The 19,723-nt window shown below is 38.3% G+C and overlaps 1 protein-coding gene across 9 annotated transcripts in view; it reads left to right on the top strand.

Moving 5' to 3' along the window:
• Window positions 1–19,723, top strand: part of LTBP1 (latent transforming growth factor beta binding protein 1) — a 187,177-nt gene that overhangs the window by 124,741 nt on the left and 42,713 nt on the right. For 7 of the 9 annotated variants that reach the window (XM_039719007.1, XM_039719008.1, XM_039719006.1 and 4 more), the window contains 8 exons: window positions 568–670; window positions 1,248–1,346; window positions 3,374–3,499; window positions 4,653–4,778; window positions 5,444–5,566; window positions 8,462–8,581; window positions 12,640–12,762; window positions 14,787–14,909. In XM_039719007.1, the coding sequence (XP_039574941.1) occupies window positions 568–670; window positions 1,248–1,346; window positions 3,374–3,499; window positions 4,653–4,778; window positions 5,444–5,566; window positions 8,462–8,581; window positions 12,640–12,762; window positions 14,787–14,909 (943 nt within the window). Of the gene's footprint in view, window positions 1–567; window positions 671–1,247; window positions 1,347–3,373; window positions 3,500–4,652; window positions 4,779–5,443; window positions 5,567–8,461; window positions 8,582–12,639; window positions 12,763–14,786; window positions 14,910–15,267; window positions 15,391–19,723 lie in introns of all 9 variants that reach the window. The other 2 variants (XM_039719011.1, XM_039719004.1) reach the window with 2 other exon arrangements.

Genomic DNA, 19,723 nt, shown 5'->3' with positions numbered 1-19,723 from the left:
TACTGTGCTCATTGGAGAAGAGCAAGTGTGTATCTGTGTGAAGTCCCCCATTCTGGAGGTTTCAGGTTCTCTGTGCTGGAGATAATGGGATTTGTTGTGAATAATTGCAGCCGTGCTCCATTTAATTTTCCTAAAAACATACAAGCATCTAACATTTCTGTGAAAATAAGATGATGGGTTCAGTAGCTAAGAAGGAACCTTTCACAGTTGTCAGACACTTAGATGTGATTGTATATTTTTGTGTGATGTAAACTGCATTCAAATGCCATTTGTAAGCAATTAAAGAGCAGAGAATGGGAGAATTATGGAGGGACAAAGCCAAAGATACACTGAGAAGCTCTAGGAAATGGCTGCTTCAAGTAAAATCAATGTTAAATTGTATGCTGTTGTATAAACATAGTATTCCATGTTCATTCAGGTTTAAATTTGTGGTGATTAATGATCTGCTATCAAAAGCCACTCACGTGAGAATATTAGCAGTGTCTCAAGCCAGGAGTTTTTTGTGGGTAGCTATTAAGAGAATTGAGAGAATCTTTTCAGGATGTTATATTTTTTTTATCGTTGTAGGAATTAGCTTCCATTGATCAAGAAAAGCAGCCTTATCTGGAGCCTGGGCAGCCTCAGCTTTCTCCTGGAATTTCAACAATTAACCTGCATCCACAGTTTCCAGGTAACTTATTTTATCTTTTCTTTCAGTATGAGAGAGTGCTTACTATTCTTAAAATAATGGAAAAGTAGCAATTCTAACAGAGGTTAATGAAAAAATGATTGGTGCTTCAAAAGCAATTTCTCCATGATCAAAAATCATAGAAGCAGAAGTGGGAGGAATGGAGAGGTTGGCATTGGCCTGGTGACTTGTTTAGGAGATAAAGACATATTTTAAGAAGAAGTGGTATCCTGGATTATGTGCATGAGAATTTTAATGTCAGTAGATGTGAAGCCTTGTACTCCTTTCAAGAGGAAACTATGCTTAGGTGGCTCTTTGCAGATTTGTGCATAACTTTTGCTGCAAAAGTTTTGCAACTGTGTTTGCTTTCTTTATCACCTCAGTGTTTTTTTCTCACAAGCAGTAGAAAGATGAAAACGCCAATTACACAGGTTTTTTTCTACTGTAGGTCAAAGCAGAATAAACAAAAATCTCTATAGTGCCTAGCTTATTTATGTGTGAATTCTTTAAGGGTTATGTTTTTTGAATGCTTTAAGGTGGGTTTTTTGAATGTAATTGATTTCCATTCCATGTCACACAGTAGTGATTGAGAAAACATCCCCTCCTTTGCCTGTTGAGGTTGCTCCCGAAGTCTCTACTTCAAGTGCAAGTCAAGTTATTGCACCTACTCAGGTTACAGGTATTGTACTTCTCTTTAAGAATTGCAATAAATTATGAAATTGCTGAGTGCCTGACACTATTGTTCTGTGCTGTTGCTGAATTACCATAGTGAAGAGAACATTGTTGTAGAACAGGAGTAATATTCTGGAGAAAGTGCAGAACAGCACAACAATGAGGCTGCTATCAAGAGAGCCAGGACCGGGTCCTTCCAGGATGTACCTGCCATTTTTGTATGCACTAGTAAAGGATAGAAGATAAAATTAATCATTCACCTCAGATTCAGTTCTGGATTTTCTTTGCAGATCTGCAGGGCAAGTCCAGAACTGAATACTTCTTGAATACGAGTCAGGTTGTGAGACAGTCTTACATGTGTTTTCATGAAGTATACATGACGATGTTCATTGAGGGATGTAGAGTTCAAGGGATGTAGATCAGAATGTTCTACAAAAAGCAGGTGAGACATTACTGTAAGATCATTTTGAAACATTATTTTGATGTTTGTGCTCCATCCTTTTTTGGTGTATTAGAGTTGCCTCATCTACGTCTATGTATCAAGAAGTGAAAATAACAGAAATGCAAGTAATGCACCTGCCATAGCTGAAATTTGTCTAAATGACAGCTGTGTCAAAAAGACATCAAAATTTCTTTTGCTATGCATATAGAAAAAAAAAGGTGAATGTAGCATATTTGTATATGTGAGAGCATTACAATTCACATTTGTTAGAATGAACCAGAATGAACACAGGCTTTGAAATTATTGCAATATCCTGGTAAATACTGTAAAATGCATATCTTGTATATGGTAGAGATATTTAGGCCTACAAAGAGGTTTCCTGGTTTCCATTCAGAGGGAGAAATTTCACATACTTTAATAAAAAATGAACTCTTCAAAATGGCATTCCTTCATGCAGGAATGGACTTCTGAATTGATGCAATGCACACGGGGTCTAAATCACCCAGTTGTTTGTACAATTCTGTCTGCAGCTGCATCCTCCTGAATGTACTGTAAGAGTAGAGAAAGTATCCTGTCCTTATGTAAGCATTCAACTGCTGTCTTCAGTTGCTGTAATTACAATTAATCAATGCCATACAAAGGTTGAAATAGTTGTGATCATCAAACTAGAATTTGGAAGTCGGCTCTTCTGTGACTGTGTCCCTTCTGCCAGCCAGCTCCCAGTTTCTTTACAGGGAGAGAAAGTTACCTTGCTGGGAGCTCACATCAGTTAATAAAAGGAAAATGGTAATTTTCCATGTTCTGGTTTTTATTTTCTCAGGAAAATTAGTAGAACTAGAAATTGCTGTGTACTATAAATCAATATATTGTTCAGAGATAATAAAGTAGAAGTGCAGTAAGATTTGTAGGACAAAATCCTAAACCGGATTTAAAAAACTGACTGCAGTTCAAGCTGAAAAGTTTTTGATTGTCTTACTTCTTTAATTTAAAATTTAGTTAAATTTAAATGTGACCTTTTTCTAAATAGTCTAGATAAACAATTCTTTACAGTTAATTTCTTCTTTTTTTGGGAATTACGATTCCATACTGCAGTATTTGTTACAACTGAAGACAGTCATTAGTATTTTCTGCAGTAACACGTATACTTAGGGAATTTCTAAAACTGCTGTAAGGATTTAGCATCCAATGCTGCCCGTATCTGAATCTCCTTATCTTCCAAAATACATCCAAGGCATTAGTAGATGAGTATTCTGTAAATCAGGATACCCACTGTAATCGGGGATCCATTGCAGTTACTTTCTTAACGTGCAATGCAAAGTTTGAGCCATATGTATTTTTTTGTTTTATCTTATCTTCATTTTACTTTAAATGTTATATACTGACTTATAGATCTTGGATGGGACATAAGATTATGTCACTCGGAAAAGCGCAGATGGTTTTTGGATTCTTCCAGATAAGATATCCATTAGAGAAATTCAGGAGTTGCAAACTTGATTTACAGTTGTTTTTATGCTGAGCTTTCTACCTGGATTTCAGGGTATTGTGCACTTACTGAACTATGTAAGTTTAACATTAAATTTCTCTTTGCTTAGAAATCAACGAATGTACAGTTAATCCTGATATCTGTGGAGCAGGACACTGTGTTAATTTGCCTGTGGGATACACTTGCATCTGCTACAAGGGGTACAAGCTTAATGATCAGCAGACAAAGTGCATTGGTATGAAATTGCGCTTTCTAAAATCTGAAATAACCGTGCTATGAAATGCTTGAAATCAAGAGTCTGGTTAGGGGAAATCTCTACAGAGCAGTCAGGCGTTCTTTCCTCTGTTGAATGCTTCCAAACTGCAAGGATTTATATTTTTTTAATGCCAAATAAAATTTGCTAGGTAGTCCCTAATACAGCCTTCCAGCTGCTCTGAAATGAGTGTGAATTTAATGAAATTGAATGAAAATGTCTCCCATTGTGATGTGAGAGAAAAAGTGATTAGGCAGACCATCTCCTCGCAGCTGCGTATCAGGTATCTAAAAGTCAAACTGCTAGGAAGAAATACACTTCTGTTTGGAAAAAGAATGAATTTGTGCCTGTTTCTCACAATGATTTACCCAGCTACCAGCTCTGCAGACAGACTAAGCCCAGGCATTTTGTTAGGTCATTCCTTTCAGCCTGCTACTGAAAAGAGAAAGAATATCATAAACAGCCCAGAAGCACAGTGAGAGATCTGCTAAGTAAGGTCTCCATCCCCTTTTAACCTAGTAAATTCTAGATGATGATTCTCTGATGAACATAAGGCAGAGCACAAAGGGGTCCTACATGAGCCGTTTCAGATTTGGAAGCAGCTGTATTGGTATCTTTATATCATTCAGAATATGCTGGTTCCTCTGTAACTTGGATCAGAAAGGGTGTATTGTATCTACAGATTATATGCTATAAAATGTTCATGCCACCAAAGCTCAGTAGCTTCACGCTGTAACACATGCTGTCAGGTGCAACTATAGTATTGAAAAACAAATTATGCAACACATCCAAATGGCAACTTAGAATCCCTTTATTTCATCCAAATTTTATTAACATTCCATGCTTGCAGCTTGCAGTGCTCATGTTGCACACAGTGTAGTGATTTGAGCTGTAATCATGTCACGTTCTTCAGGCCAATGCAATATTCTTACAGTCTAAGCCAATAAGAGCATTTTTCTCCAACCAAACCTATTTAATCCATCTTTTTTTCATCTCTGAGAGAAAACATATATACCTTTTCCAATAGTTAAATAATTACAAGATCAGTCTTTTCAAATGCATGGCATAGAATGCACAAAAATAATCACAACTATATACTCTATTCTATAGTCTTATGTTTTCATTTCTTTTACAGATATAAATGAGTGTGATCAGACACCACATCTCTGTTCCCTTGGACGCTGTGAAAATACAGAAGGAAGTTTCCTATGTATTTGCCAAGCTGGATTCATGGCCAGTGAAGATGGAACTGACTGTGTTGGTAATAACTAGTCTCCTTTATAGAAAATAAAAATATCAAAATTATTCAAGAAGCATAGCTAAACCCTCCTAAAGTCCCCTTTACAAGTCTTTTTTCCTCAATGTCAGTGGTACTAGACTGATGTCTGGAAGTATATTTCACTGTCTCTCACCTGGTGTTGTGGTGAGCAAAGCACCTGTTTAGCTGATATTCCTTTTCCAAATATTTGTTTGTTGAAAAACAAGAATTTATTCAGTACATCAGTGTTTAGGAAAACTATCAATTAGTAAAAACACCTGCTGTGTAAGATACAAATATTCAACACTCTTTCAATGAGTAGAAGCTGAAACAAACCATATTTTTAAATAAAACTGCAAACAGCCAGAGGCTTCACAAAGCAACACACACGGCCTGAAGGGGTTGGGGTCTGCCTTAGGTTAGGCACTGCATACCTGCAGCAACACACATTGTGTTTGCAGCCATTGGGGTGCTCCCAGGCCACGTTCTGTACCCTGCCAGTTTCTCAGACTCACTCTCTCTGTGATTACAAATAGTGAGGTGGCTTGCAAACAGCTTCAAAAATCCAAACTTACTACTCAGTGTTTAGTTAAAGCAGAGTTTTGAGGAGATGCAAGCGTTCAATACTTTGGTGGTGAAGCAGCTTCTCTTCTCTTTGTAATCTGCAGATTTTGATGAATGTTCAAGACCTCACACTTGTGGAGAAGGATTTTGTGTAAACACTCTTGGCTCATACAGATGTGAATATTGTGATAGTGGATATCAAATGAACAGGAGAGGGGAATGTGAAGGTAGGTTTGGACTCTTCCCTAGTGGCAGTGGTGATTGATACTGATAGCACTTCATAACACCATTTATTGATAGCACAAAAGCAGTGCCAAACTACTGCTGTTTGGAATGATTAATGTTCCCTGCTATTCAAGGGAAGCTTTGCATTGCAGCTTGAGCTGCAAAGGGGCAAATCTCAGAGGGTGCAATCTTAAACAAGAAGCCTTTGTGAGTACTCTTCAATCTTTGTCATTATTTGGTGTCTGGAACTGCAATTCAATTCCTGCTATTTAAATTTAAGATGCTGCAAAGGAGTGCCCCCACTGTGTACAGAACCATCTTGGAACAGCCATTTTATCATCTCTTGCCATGGAATCACTAACTTCATTGTTAGTCCTTACCTGCTTGCCAAGTTTTTGTAAAAAAAATAAATAAAAGTTAATTTTCCTTATATTCTATCAGGTAGCAAATGAGAGGTTGACTTTTTAATATCTGTATAAAGCAGATATTTCATGTTCAGGAGATCCTAGCACATCTGACCTTCAAAGCTTCAGCTTACTTTTTAGTGTATATTTTGGTCTTTTTTTCCTGGTATTTTTTTCATTTTCAACTTGAATGGTGAACTAAAAACGCCAAGAAGACATTTCATTTTAAACATGATTTTGTTTATCCTTTTGTCTAAGTTACATAGGACAGCCTGGCAAATAAGCAACTTAAAGCTGCCATGGATATATTTGCTGCTCTGAACAATGCTAAAAGAATCTTAAATTCTTTCAATTTTTTTAAAATTTATTTAAATGTTTCACAGACTCTACTTTTACAACTAGTCTTTGTAACTCTTCTCTGTGACTAGGGAATCTGTAATTCAGTTAGGCTAGAAATCAGACTATTACACTACATCAAATTTGTTAATTAACTTGTATTTTAAATAGTGTGGTGGTAGTCCTCTGTAATTTTACTTAACAGAATGTAATTTCTGAAACCAGATTCTCTGTTGGAAGTTATTTAAGGTTGCTTAAGGGGAAGATCCTCCTACATTAATCCATCAAACCAAGGAAATCACATATTGGGGGAATTATTTCACCGTGTCATCACTCCACTGACAGATTTCTGATTTCACAAAAAACTTCCTTCCACCCCCTCCACAGTTCAAAAACAAAAGCAAGAATCCTCCAAGCTGCACACAATACTCACAGTTCACTTGCACTTCCTGGCCCCATCCTCATTCTGCCTTCAAGCTGTATTCACACAAGGTCTGTCACAGGCCTGGCCAGGGGACTGTGAAGAGTACATACGTGTTCTTGTAGATTCTGTTGTTTATGTAAAACAGTGTTGTAGTCATAGCTGAACATCATTGCATAGGATCACAAGAAGAAGAAAAATCTTCTTGTGATTTTTTTTTACACTTTGTCACATTTATGTTTTATTTTGACTAAAAATTTCTGTACTAAGTACATCATTCATGTTCTATGTTTTGAGGACCGACACAGTCCAGACAGTTCTGAGAAGAAATTACAACAGAAGTGTAATTTTCTTTGTTAATTAAGTAAAAAATAAATTCCCACAGTAGTTTCCTGAGAAACTTTTGCAGGTCTGCATTGTAGCAGCTGAAGAAGCCTCTTGGTGTTTTTACGAGAAAGCATTCTAAGCTGGACAATTGTGACTCTATGAAAAATTGTGATTTGCCTACATCCAGTGAGTTGTTTGGAGCTGGGATGTTCAATTCTCTCAAGCTTGGAGCATTTAACTTGCAGTTAAATTGCAAGTGTTGGGAGCTCCTGAGTTCTATGAGCTTGTTATCAAAGCTAGGAGTGAATTCCCTCCCGATGATCTGTGCTCAAGGTAGCAGTCCTTAATTGCAGAAGACAAAACTGCTAGGCCTGGAGCAGGAAAAGGAGGGAAGCTTAGGAAGCTGAGTATAGAGGTGACTGACAATTTAATTAGTTCTGTGCACTGCATGAAGAAAGTATTTAATGGGAAAGATTATAATTATTGTGTAATCAAATACCATATTATAAAGTGATCTCACACACGTGAGCAGACTGCAAGGAGGCTGCCTACACAGTTTTAATTCCTGTATCTTCTGATCATTGGTCACTTAACAGCAACTTATCTTTGAATGTTGTTGTTTGTGTGCAGTCTCCTCTAGATTGCATATGTTGGATGTATTCTGGGTTTCCTTGGGGCAGGATAAGAAGTGTTCTTGCTCAGAGCCTGAACATGAGTTCCATGACTTTTTCAGGACCTATCTCTTCTTATCATGGGCAATCTAGGACCTTACCTGATGCAGAAAGTCCCTCTCTCACCCTAAACATTGCCAACCCCAGGGATGTGGCTTGTGCCTTCTTTCAGATAAAATTAACTCCTTTCTCCATGTAAGCATCTTTGAGTCTCATTCACACAATCGTGGTTTTAGTCCCAATAGCATTTGCATGCTGAATAACTCTGCAGCATTGGAGAATACCAAATTGTGCTTTGCTTTTGGAAGCCAGAGTTACAATTTTACTGTCACTCCAATGAACTGCCAAAGTCTTACTATAGGAAGAATCTCAGGTGCTTCAATATGGTAAACATGAGGAAAGTTATTTTTACCTGTGGTAGCCAGATACCTGATGTATTGTATGTTCTGGAAGATCTACCAAAGATTTTTAGTGTAACAGAGAATTCAGATTCAGTTGTGTGTATTATGAGCTACATAATACACATATATCAGTGTCTATATATAGTATATTTCTCAGAGATGCCCCTTTGCTGGTACAAATTTGTGTGAACTTGTTCTTTCCTGTGTCTCTACCAGATAAATTACACAACTCCTTAAATGCTTTAGTATCACAGGAGGAGAGTCAGAGTAACCAGATTATTGTTCAGTGTTCTACTATGGCTTTGACCAGTATTTTCTTTTATCTTCTCTTTTGAAGACATTGATGAGTGCCTGACTCCAACGACCTGTCCGGATGCACAGTGCCTTAATGCTCCTGGCTCTTACCAGTGCATTCCTTGCAGAGTGGGGTTCAGAGGCTGGAACGGACAGTGCCATGGTATGTTTGGTGCTCTTTGTCTCTCTGGTTATAGTTCTTGTTCTGAGGTGCTGTATTTCATATTCAATCAGTGTAATGACCTGATGACAGCACTGTGCCCTGGGTCCCCATTTCATTCAAGAATAACTGAAAATATGAGATTTTTGAAATTACTTTATGTTCTCAGACACAGTACAGAAGAGGAAATCTTGTTTTACTACAGAGAAATGAGCACTGAATCTAGACTACAAATTACATAATTACAAAACAAAATTCTTGAAATAGAAAATATGGAACAGAAAGAGGATCTATGGTCAGTGAAATTCTAGTAGGCTGTTATTTGGAAATGGAAAGACAAGTGACTGCTAATACATCAGTGTGACTCAGGATTTTCAGTAGAATATGGGACTTTGCTCACAAAGCATGTTAATTAAACTCCTTTATTATCTGTACTTCTAGCAAAATATTAGCATATCCTCAAGTCCCTTGTGTAACTTTAGCTTAGGTGTTTAGGACAGATTTCTCACATTTTACTTTTGTTGATTTGCTTGTAAATGTTAGTTTGTTGTTTTGTTTTTTTTTTCAAAACCAGTTTTGACTATTTGAAATTGAGGTAAGAAAGAGCAAACTAATCCATTGTGCAAAAGGAAATAATCTTTTGCAGTTTTGAGTGCCACTTTTTGGGACACTACCAAGAACTTAAATTTAGTATCAGTTGTGAAGGATCTGCTATCTGTTGTGAATGTTCCTGCCCACTCCATGAAACACATGCCCTATAATTTGTGATTGTTGGAATAGCCATGTTACCTAAACACTTGTACAACAACCTACACAGAGGGTGTTTGCATTACTGTTGTAGGGCACATTGTCAGTGTACTGCCATGGCTTACTCTCTAAGGGCTCCCAGTTCTGTGATTCAGCTCACAAAGCAGTCTAAGAGCAGGCTTTGGTTGAAACAGCACTGCTGGCTGGGATCTGCTGTGCTCCAGCTGCAAGTGTGGTGCTGATCTGTGGATCAGGATTAGAGCCAAGTTGCAGTGAAGCAGTGGTGTGGCTGTCAGAACCTCAGCACCAATTTTGCTGTGCAGATTACACTGTTTTCAACTACCCTATTTTCTGAAGTCATACTGTCTGAACAGGTCTGCCATGTCATAGCTGCATATTTGGCCTTGTCATTTGACTTCCTGTGGAGGAATGTATTTCTCAGGTAGTTTCATGGATTTTAATGGAGTTGTAACAAGCTACAAAATGTTTACAACAAATTAATTACACAAATTACTCCACACTGATCTTTGTTTCATTGCTTCCCACCTGCCTGGATTTGTGGTGCCATTGCAAAGAATGTGGCATATGTACTCTGTTAGAACTCTTTTACTTAACTCCTTTTTTTTTTTTTTTAATGTTGGCCTAATTTTGGCTTTTTTCCCCAATGTTAAGCTTTATTTCTGTACCTATTTATGAAAATTGCCTGGTTGAATATTCCCTGACATAACTTTCAGTTGTTTCATTCTTGATAACCAGGTTAGTAGGAGGGAAATGAGAGAAGTCAGTTCTTTGCTCAGAATTAAGTCATGCAAGGAGTATGTCTTGGTTTAAAGTGATAATTTTTTTCCTAGTATTACTGCATGCAGCTTCTCTTTTTTCCTTTGTTTTATGAAATGTTCTAATCCTAGGCACTCTTACTCACTTCATTAGTGATGTGATCAGTACATTTTTTGTTTATCCTAGGCTTACATCATGTTGGAAATGAGCCATACATATTTTAGAAAATGTAATGCAGACAATTTTTCCTAAATCTGTAGTTCTGCAATATGGCACCATTTAAATACACCAAAAAGGAAAATATTTCCCATTCTCTGTGAAGGGTATTTAAATACATTGTTCCATAAATTCATTTGTTTCTCCTGTTAGTTTAGATCAGTTGCAGCTCTTCTGTTTTTACACAGTGCTGTTTTCAGTATTTTTTTACCTCACTTCATTCCTCTGCCTGCACTTCATGCCGTAGAAAATCTAATGTAACAATCCTACAGATAGATCTTTGATGCCATTTATATTGTAATCTTCCAGGGTTTAAAGCCAGGAACATAGCCATTTCTGTTTCATTAAGCCAAGTCAATCAGTTCACTTCAAACTTGGGCAGACTACATTTAACTGGAGTTTAGGTATTTAATGTTCAATGCATGTTGGAAAAAATGGAAAAGGACACCTGCACAGCCTGCCTCCTCATTGTCTTGAAATTGTCACTGTCCCAGGTTCCCCAGTGAATTTGTGTTTTACAGGGACTATTTGAAATAATTAATTGGTTTTTAAGTTTACTTTCAACCACTGATTAATTTTTACTCAATTTTTCTCTCTGCACATTTTCACATTCAAATAAAGTCAGATATCATGATGTATCTAAAGCACACTTCTGTGTATTGATGAACAAATATAAAAAATACATTGACAAAACTTTCTAGATCACTTCATCCTCATGGTTATCATTGTGGTGGGTTTTGAAGCTGCATGGTTAACTGTCAATATTCAGCATGTACAGTTTTAAGGATCCCATTAGAAGATACCAAAACTAATACAGAGGTAAGCAGAGCTAATCCAAATACCTCTAGCCCTACTGTAGGGAGCACCAACAGGATCAGTTATAACTCTGGATTTCATCTCAGAAAATTTAAGTTCTGTTCCTGGCTTTTCTGCTGGCTTTATGGGGACATCTCTTGATCTTTGAGTCCCATCCAAAACTCAGAAATAGTATTCCAGGTTTATTTGTCAAGCAGCTTGGAGATGAAAGTGAATCTGTAAGAAGCACTTTTGTTGTTTGTTTGGAAATTTGTGTGCTTGAATTGGGTTCTCTGTATTTGAACAGATTCTCCAGTTAGAGCATTGATCATGTACATTGAGAGCAAACATTGTGTTTTGTAGAGCAAGCACATTTTGCAACAGTAGTGAGGTGGGAAATAAGCCTTGGAGAAAGGAATAAGGAGTAACACCTACTGAATGCCATAGCAGAGCACCTGTAGGTCTGGGCTGTAATCTCTGCTTGGCCAGGCTGCAGCAGGACATCTTATTTACAGAGCTAGGGGCTCAAGTGAGGAACTGAGAGTAGTAGGGAATGTGGATGATAAAGGTGATTTCGTTTGTGTCTGGGGGAAAGATGGGCTTTGCCAAAGGCAGGTGGTACAGGAGCTTGCAAAGAGCCAAGTCTCTAAATACATGTGAAGAAAATAGTTACTGCATGTATTCACAATAGCTAATAAGGGTTATGATGATGGTTTAAAGATGTCTGATCTTCCACCTCTCCCTGTGCTACAGGTGTCTAAATGGCTCAAGTGCCTCAAATAATTAGCACTTTTTTATGCTGATAGGTTTTGTGTGCTTTGTGGTGGCAAAAGACAGGATAATTGGGAGTAATATGATTTCTGGCACATAAAAACAAAGAGTAGTTATTTTCCTGCATCAGTGAAGCTAAAAATATATAGCATTTTTCCTTAAAAGAAGGACATGTGCTGATTACTGCAGTCGTGATATAAAGAAATAAAATCGGAAAACTAAATGTTTTTTTCTTTGAAAACCACTGCTAGAAGAAGACCAGTAATTGTTATTTTACAATACAGAATTAATTCTGTCTGGATTTATAGCAAAATATGTTTCCTTTTTTTTTGTTTTGTTTTGGCTTTGTTGATTTATACAAATTGCATTCAGAAGGAATTCTTGAAAATTACTGCTAAGTAGCAACACAGCAATTTTCATGTTGGCTAAAGAAAGTGGCTCATCTAATTAATACCTTTCAGAGAAGGATGAAAGTAGATGTCATGGGATAGGCTTATAGGAAATAAAAGCTGCTTTCACGTCCTTCTAAATAAAGGATGGTTTGTGACTAGGAAGAGAGATTTTGCATAATCCAGTTAAGTTCCTTGATGAGTATGTAGAGTAGCCTTACAGAGGCACCTGCATGAAGTGCAAAAATCCCATTGAAATCAATTCTTCAGGAATAATAATCATGCTTATTATATAATTTGAATATATTCCCAAACTCAACTGAAAGGTGGTTGTACCCTAGTTGATTTCTTTCTTTCTATTCACAGATATAAATGAATGTCAGTATGGAAATCACTGTACAAATGGACGTTGTGAAAATACAGAGGGATCCTTCAGGTGTTTTTGTGCCCAGGGTTTCAAACTTTCTGCATCAAAGGATCAGTGTGAAGGTAAGAAAGAATATTATTAAAATCCATAAGGTTGCATTTTACCTTTTAGATAAATTTTTTTTTAATCTTGCTTTTAAATATACAACACTGATGCTAAAAACACAGAAATGTAAGAATGTGTATTTCCATTTTATGGTTTCTGTGATCACATTGTAGATTTTGACATGTGTTATAAAGTCAGTCAAGAACATGTAATAATATCTATATTGCTAAACTGGAATTTTTGCAAAATCCGTGGTATATCTGGCATTTCAGAGATTTAAGGACAGTGGCTTTTGCTTTTCTTTCTTTTTTTTTTTTTTTTTCCCTACCATGTGGGTGAGTGGAATCAAAAAACCTAGGCTGCTCCCCTTTGGAGCCCAGCAGTGTCAGTTACCACTGAGCAGTTAACCCTGCCTGCACTGGTGTCTCTGTGTTTCCAGTAGTACACTGAGAGAGAGGGAGCTTGGGGGTGTATTCCTGGGAACGGTTCCTGAACCTCCAAAGTGTCGGTTTCCACATTTCTTCCACGTCTAAAATCCCCATCAGGACTGCTCCAGTGAAACAAAATTAGGCCTGAAGTTAGAGTGAAGTAGTGTGAGGGAGAACCTAGAGCATATATAGGAGGTATGACTATTCCTCTCCTTAATTAGAGGGTACTTGAAACTTTTCCCTAATGGTGTAAATCTGGGACAGTATCTCCAGGCTGTGGAAGTGCACAGAAACCTACATGTTTCTTGTCAGACGTTGGATTTCCTTCTTTTTCCTTTCTCTCAGCCTTCCCTAAGTGTCTCTGTACAGCACCACTTTCAGACTTCTGAGTGCTAAAAATAATACAGTAAAACTAAATGATCGTTCATATAAGTTTGTCAGGAAGTTTGAAACAAAACATCAGTGTAAGTTAAGTGTCTTGAGTGAGTTAAATGTGCTGTGCAGGACATACAGCAGACTGATCTTGGGGAAAATATGTAGACAAAATTTGACTGCTTCCTCTGAGCCTTTCATGGAAAAGAGCCCTTGCCAAGCTGAGCTGGCATGTGCAGACTGTTCTTCTTAAAGTGCACCCTTCTAAAGTGAGGACCTGTACACATGCCCAGCTGCTTCATGGAGCCCCACAGATTTCAGTGATCCTTAAATTCTACACTTCTGTGGTTGCAAGGAACCGTTACTTAAGAGGTCAGACTGTTCAGCCATAACACAGACCTGAAAAACCTCATTGAGTAACATTCTCCTGTTTGAATTGAAGTGTATTTCCAGAAAGACATCCAGCTGTGCCAAAATGCTAGATGTGACCAAGAACTTGCCATGTCAATTCAAATACTGCTTCTTAATGAATATTTTACAAATAACAGAGGGAAAATAGGCTTCCTAGCTCAAACAAGGCATGTGCTATATTCTGAATTCAAAGTGCCACTTCCCTCCAATACTTTGTTTCCATATGAAAATTTAAGTTTGATGTTCAAATCCATCTGTTAGCTCAGGCTGACTCCAGTTTATGAGAAATGAAGCGCAGAGGGATTAGCAGTGTTGTGGAAGCAAAGAGACATTTCCCCACTGCTAGATGATTAATACTGCTACAAGGCAAGAATTTTAAAGAGCCTTAACTTAATAGGGGATTAGCCTGTCAGTGTGCATCTGAAAACCACACCCTGTTAAAAGGTGGTGATCCTGCTGGAAAGTATTTTGTGGGTTTTGCTGATTCACTGGAGCGGCTGACTTGTTACCTCTGCCAGATACAACAGAAACAAAAGCAGCTCTCAGGCAGCATGTGTGTGTATTTGTGAGTCTGTGTGTACCCAGTTGTGCATGAGGGATAAATTGATGTTACAGGAGAGAATGTTGTACACAGTCATCTCAAGGAAAACACACAGTCTGCAGTTTCATATAATTTTATGTATTACATTGATTGTCTGTATTTAATAAATACAAACAAGCAGTACTGGATACTGATACTGTGCTTTGCTGTTTTGTTCAGACTTGATCTTTGTACCACTTGATGAGTAATTGGTATTTTCAGATGTTTACCCGTTTCACTGTCTCTGCAGATATTAACGAATGCCAACAGCGATCGGTCTGTACGAATGGACGCTGCAGGAACACAGAGGGGTCTTTCAGATGTGTCTGTAGCCAAGGCTATGCATTGTCATCTGCTGGAGATCAGTGTGAAGGTAAGCTTAGGGACTTCAGCTACTGACTAATTTTTTTCAATAAGATCTTGAGTATTTCAGCTATAGTGGTGAACTCTTAAGAATGGAGAAGAAATATATATTGCCTCTCTTTCTTTCTCTACACTGCCAACCATTTGTTCCCATCAACACAGCCACATATGCAGTCATCTCAAGGAAAACACAGTTTGCAGTTTCATATAATTTTATGCATTACATTGATTGTCTGTATTTAATTAAACAAGTTAAGCAGTACTGGATACTGATGCTGTGCTTTGCTGTTTTGTTCAGACTTGATCTTTGTACCACTTGATGAGTAATTGGTATTTTCAGATGTTTACCCGTTTCACTGTCTCTGCAGATATTAACGAATGCCAACAGCGATCGGTCTGTACGAATGGACGCTGCAGGAACACAGAGGGGTCTTTCAGATGTGTCTGTAGCCAAGGCTATGCATTGTCATCTGCTGGAGATCAGTGTGAAGGTAAGCTTAGGGACTTCAGCTACTGACTAATTTTTTTCAATAAGATCTTGAGTATTTCAGCTATAGTGGTGAACTCTTAAGAATGGAGAAGAAATATATATTGCCTCTCTTTCTTTCTCTACACTGCCAACCATTTGTTCCCATCAACACAGCCACATATTTAATGGATTCTCAGAAACAGTCCCTGTCATCTTTCCACATACAAAAACTTAGGACATGTGCTTCCAACAGTAAGATTGGAAGACCAGTTGATATTATTACTGAGAACAAGTCAGCCTTTCCAAACCTTGTTGTTTAAGTTCTGACACAGAGGCTCTGTATTACAAAAGCTTCTGCCAGTATGTGCTATTCTCGTGGGGACCTGCTAGTTCATAGTTCTTCTCCAGCTGGTTTTGGGAACCTGCAGCCAGCCACCACAATCACACATGTGCACTGGGAAGAGAAAGTATTTAGTAGATGACAAGTTCCAGCAGGATCTACTGGAGCTCACAGCTTGCACTGCCTCAAAATACAGTCTAGGTACTGAGCTTTCAAAAACAAAAGTAAGAAGTGAAAGATGTGAAAGAAATGCTGTGTTATAGAGAAAAAACATTCTCTTATCACTCAAGTGAAACAATTTAATTGTCCAGTAATTGGCAAGCTGATATTTTTTTCTAATGAAGCATTTCAAAGCTACTCCCTCCTCTCTGTTGTTGGCTATACCATCTGATATGGTACATCTGCTGCACTGCTCATGATCACCTTAAGAATGCAAAATTACTTACTAGCAAGCTCCAGGAAAGATTCCATCTCAATTGCTTTCTTATCTGACACTAGCAGTGAGAAGTAGCTCTTTGTTACACTGTACATGTGACATTAGCTCATGAAAGCTTTTTGGTCTCCGGTGTGCTTTCTGTAACTGTCGATACCTTGCAAGATAAAGCTTCTTGCTGCTGTTCTATCAAATAGTTCTGCTGCTAGGTTATCCTCCACACAGCACTTGGAAGGGAGTCCTCACCTTCTCCCTCACAGCAATAGGTCAGGAATTCTCCTCCTCAAGTAATGCAGGCCAGAAGAGCAGCTCCCCCTGGGCTAACCAAATGCTGTTTTCTCAAGACAAACTTGTAACAGACTCTATCAGAAGTGATTATAATGGATTGTCCACATTCCATGAGTGACAGCATCTCTTAAAGTTCTTATCAACAAAGAAGAAGAATATCTTATAAAATCTCCTCAGCACATTAATACTCTTCGGTCCTGAGCTGTTTGGAGAATATGTTCATGGAAGAACTTAACACAGTCTTCTCATCATTCATGCTGTGTACCAGCATCTCTTGCATCAGCTTCAAGAAATGTGCGCAGATGATGCAATGCACTAGAAATTTGCATCAAGTAATTTTGCTCTCATCTGGTTTCAAGATCTTCATGAATTGCAGCAGATGTAGAGATACTCTGTCAAGAATCAAAGAAAAATGTGGTGTAATGGATCACAGGTCCTTCTGCCTCCTAAAGACAAAACAGATAATATGGTATCGTTCCTGATGACTACTCATCTAACTTGCCCTGAGTAGACTTCAGATGAGATTTCAGACTGCTTTGGTGCATTTCAAACAGCCCAAGAAGTCATGGTAGCTGTTGCAGCTCTCCATCACCTGGCCTGTCCGGATAGGTCCATGCTTTAACTTTTTCTTGATCCTGCTCAAAGGCAGTTTTTCAAGACAACATAGTTTTAGACACTTTCAAGACAAAAGAAGAGGGATTGAATCAAACAAGGGAAAAGTGCAAAACCATTCCCTTACCCCAGGATCTTTGTCTAATTTAAAATCTGCAACCAAATTTACAACTTCTCCACCCAGTGACAGAGTGGTTAATTTCTGTAGCCACAGTTTGTCCGCTGAAGACTTCTGTAAATATTGCAAGTCCTGCAAAAACAATCTCTTGAAATGGAAGAAGTTCTTCTATGCTTTCATTATAACCCTTCAAAATTTTCTGAAGTACAGGATATTGTAGACTGTTTTTTGCACCTTGGAAACTGAAGAGAAAATCACCTTAAGAAGGCATTCAGTGTTTTTCCACAAAATGGCCTCTGATTTTTGGATTAACCTATTTACCTCAATTTTTTATAACACTTCACAGAGAAAGCAGAAAAGAGATGACAAAAACTGTGAGCATAGCACAGCACAATTGCCTAGAAAGAACAAAGTGGTTCAAATTTTGTCCAATTTCTCAAAGACCCCCAGGTATGGACATTTGTCACACCAGAGGATACCCAAAAATGTATGATTCTGTAAAACAAATGTAATTAGCAAACTACTTGCAAGAAATGTGTTTGTTTAGTTAGATTTTCTTCTGGTGCAGATATTTTCTTACAGATGTTGCATGCAAGAAGCATTTTGCTGGTTTGATCATTATAACTTGGGCAAACTTCTAGAGGTTTTGAAGAATTCAGCAGAATTATGGTGTGCTCATTTTCAGCTGTGCTTTTTGCAGCTCCCTGGCTGAGGTTTTGGTCTGGAAGCCCTTGTGCAGTGTTTTACTTGTATAAGACTAAAAGTTAGTTGCAAATAACTTGTATACATTGATGTATACAAGCATACATGCAGTATATCTTCAAGATACACACCCACATGCATGTTTATCTTCAGCCTTAAGTCTGTTCATTCGGCATCTTGCTCTTGAGATGAAGTGACATTGAGACTTTCTGCTCATGGTTGCCCTGAATAACATGAAGGGAACACGAAGTGTGCAAGGGCACCTGTGAGGCCTTCTGGACCAACAGGGAGTGGGAATATGCTCCAGCAGGACTTACTTACAGGCTGGGCGTCTCAAAGAACCTGCATTACTGGGAGGAAGTCTGAAGCATAAGTGTCCAGTGTTCTCCTAGAGGTTTCAGAGATTTTGCTAGCCAAAATGTTCAAGACATACATGTGTAAAGGGTAGTAAAAAGCATTGAATGCCTCAAGCATGAGTTACTGCCTCTGATTTTTCTGAGGATTCTCATGCAGCACTCATGGGGTCTATGAAGAGTTGCATCAGAGAGAGGGAGGTTTGCATCCTATATGGAAAATAATGCATTTTTACTGAATTTGGCAGAAGACGCCTTCTTGTTGTGAGACTTGGCATTAACTTAGCACAAGGGAGTCATTAATTTTTCTCATGCTCCTAGTCAAAATTAATTGCTTTTTAAATAAGCCACAATTTATTTCGCAGTTGAAAATGGTTATAAAACATGTGGTTATCTAAAGGTCACAACTTTGTCAACATTAAGTGCAATTTTATCTTCAAAAACATTCATTTGTGTAAGAAAGCTATCCCTATTTCTTACTTTTATTAAATAAATTAAATCCCAAGGAGAATGATATAGCATGTGCTTCCAAAGACACATATAGAAATGAGGTCATGTCCTCTTTTTAATTACAATTGCTATTCATTCCTTCAGCACAGGAAAAAGTTACAATTCTAATCAGCTAAAATACACACTTAAGAATTCAGATTAATCAAAGGTACTGGGAAAAGTCTTTGATTACTGTTTTTCAAAGGAAGCTAACTACACTATCAAAGCAATAGACTGGGTAGATTATTAGATAGGGTTCTGTGAAGGCTGAGGGAAGTTGCTTATGAGACAGTTTTTTTGATTCAACTCTCACTTTCTGTTTGCTTTTAAAACTTAGAGGCACAGGCACCAAATACCTTGTGATCTTTAGCTGCAGTGAAACCAAAACTGTATAATATCACTGGAATGTCGGCACTTGCTGACTTAATCCTGTACCCATAGTAGCTGTACTCTGTTTCCTCCACTGTGCTGCCTTTAAGTCCTTTGAAAGACAACGGGAAGAAAAGACTTTAGGTGGACACAATGCCAGCATCCTGTTCTTGAAATATTTCATTATCTCGTGTCTAGTTTGTATCCTGAAACCTTCCCTGCTATGTGTCAGCCGTTTATCCCATGGATATCGAGCCACTAGGGCAGAGTGTACAGGCTGAGGCTTGATCCTGAACATGGTGTATAGGCAGCTGGGAAACAAGATCCTGTGTGCCTGGACTCTGGAGCTGGATTTATGGCTGGGGTGCAGCACTGTGCAAAAGCAGCCATTCAGCTGCATGACCCAGCTGCTAAAAGCCTGAAATGGCTGTGTTGCATCTGGTGAGCTGCATGAAAAGCCACCCATCAGCACAGGAGGGCCCACAGTGTGGTCCCTGTCCCACGGGGCTGTGGTGTGAGCAGTCTCCCCAGGCACGTCCTGGCTGGTGTGACACACCAGCTCTGCTTGGACTTGCCTGCTCTCAGGGGCACGCCTGAGTCGGGTCACTTCAGCTCAGGGGTTTCTGTGTGGAGGTTTAAACATGTCCAAAG

The sequence above is a fragment of the Passer montanus genome, unplaced genomic scaffold (genome assembly GCF_014805655.1).
Source record: "Passer montanus isolate IOZ18808 unplaced genomic scaffold, ASM1480565v1 scaffold40, whole genome shotgun sequence".
In the NCBI taxonomy this organism is placed as follows: Eukaryota; Metazoa; Chordata; class Aves; order Passeriformes; family Passeridae; genus Passer; species Passer montanus.
Note: the sequence above shows the minus strand (reverse complement) of the source record. Positions and strands in the feature narration are given on the sequence as shown.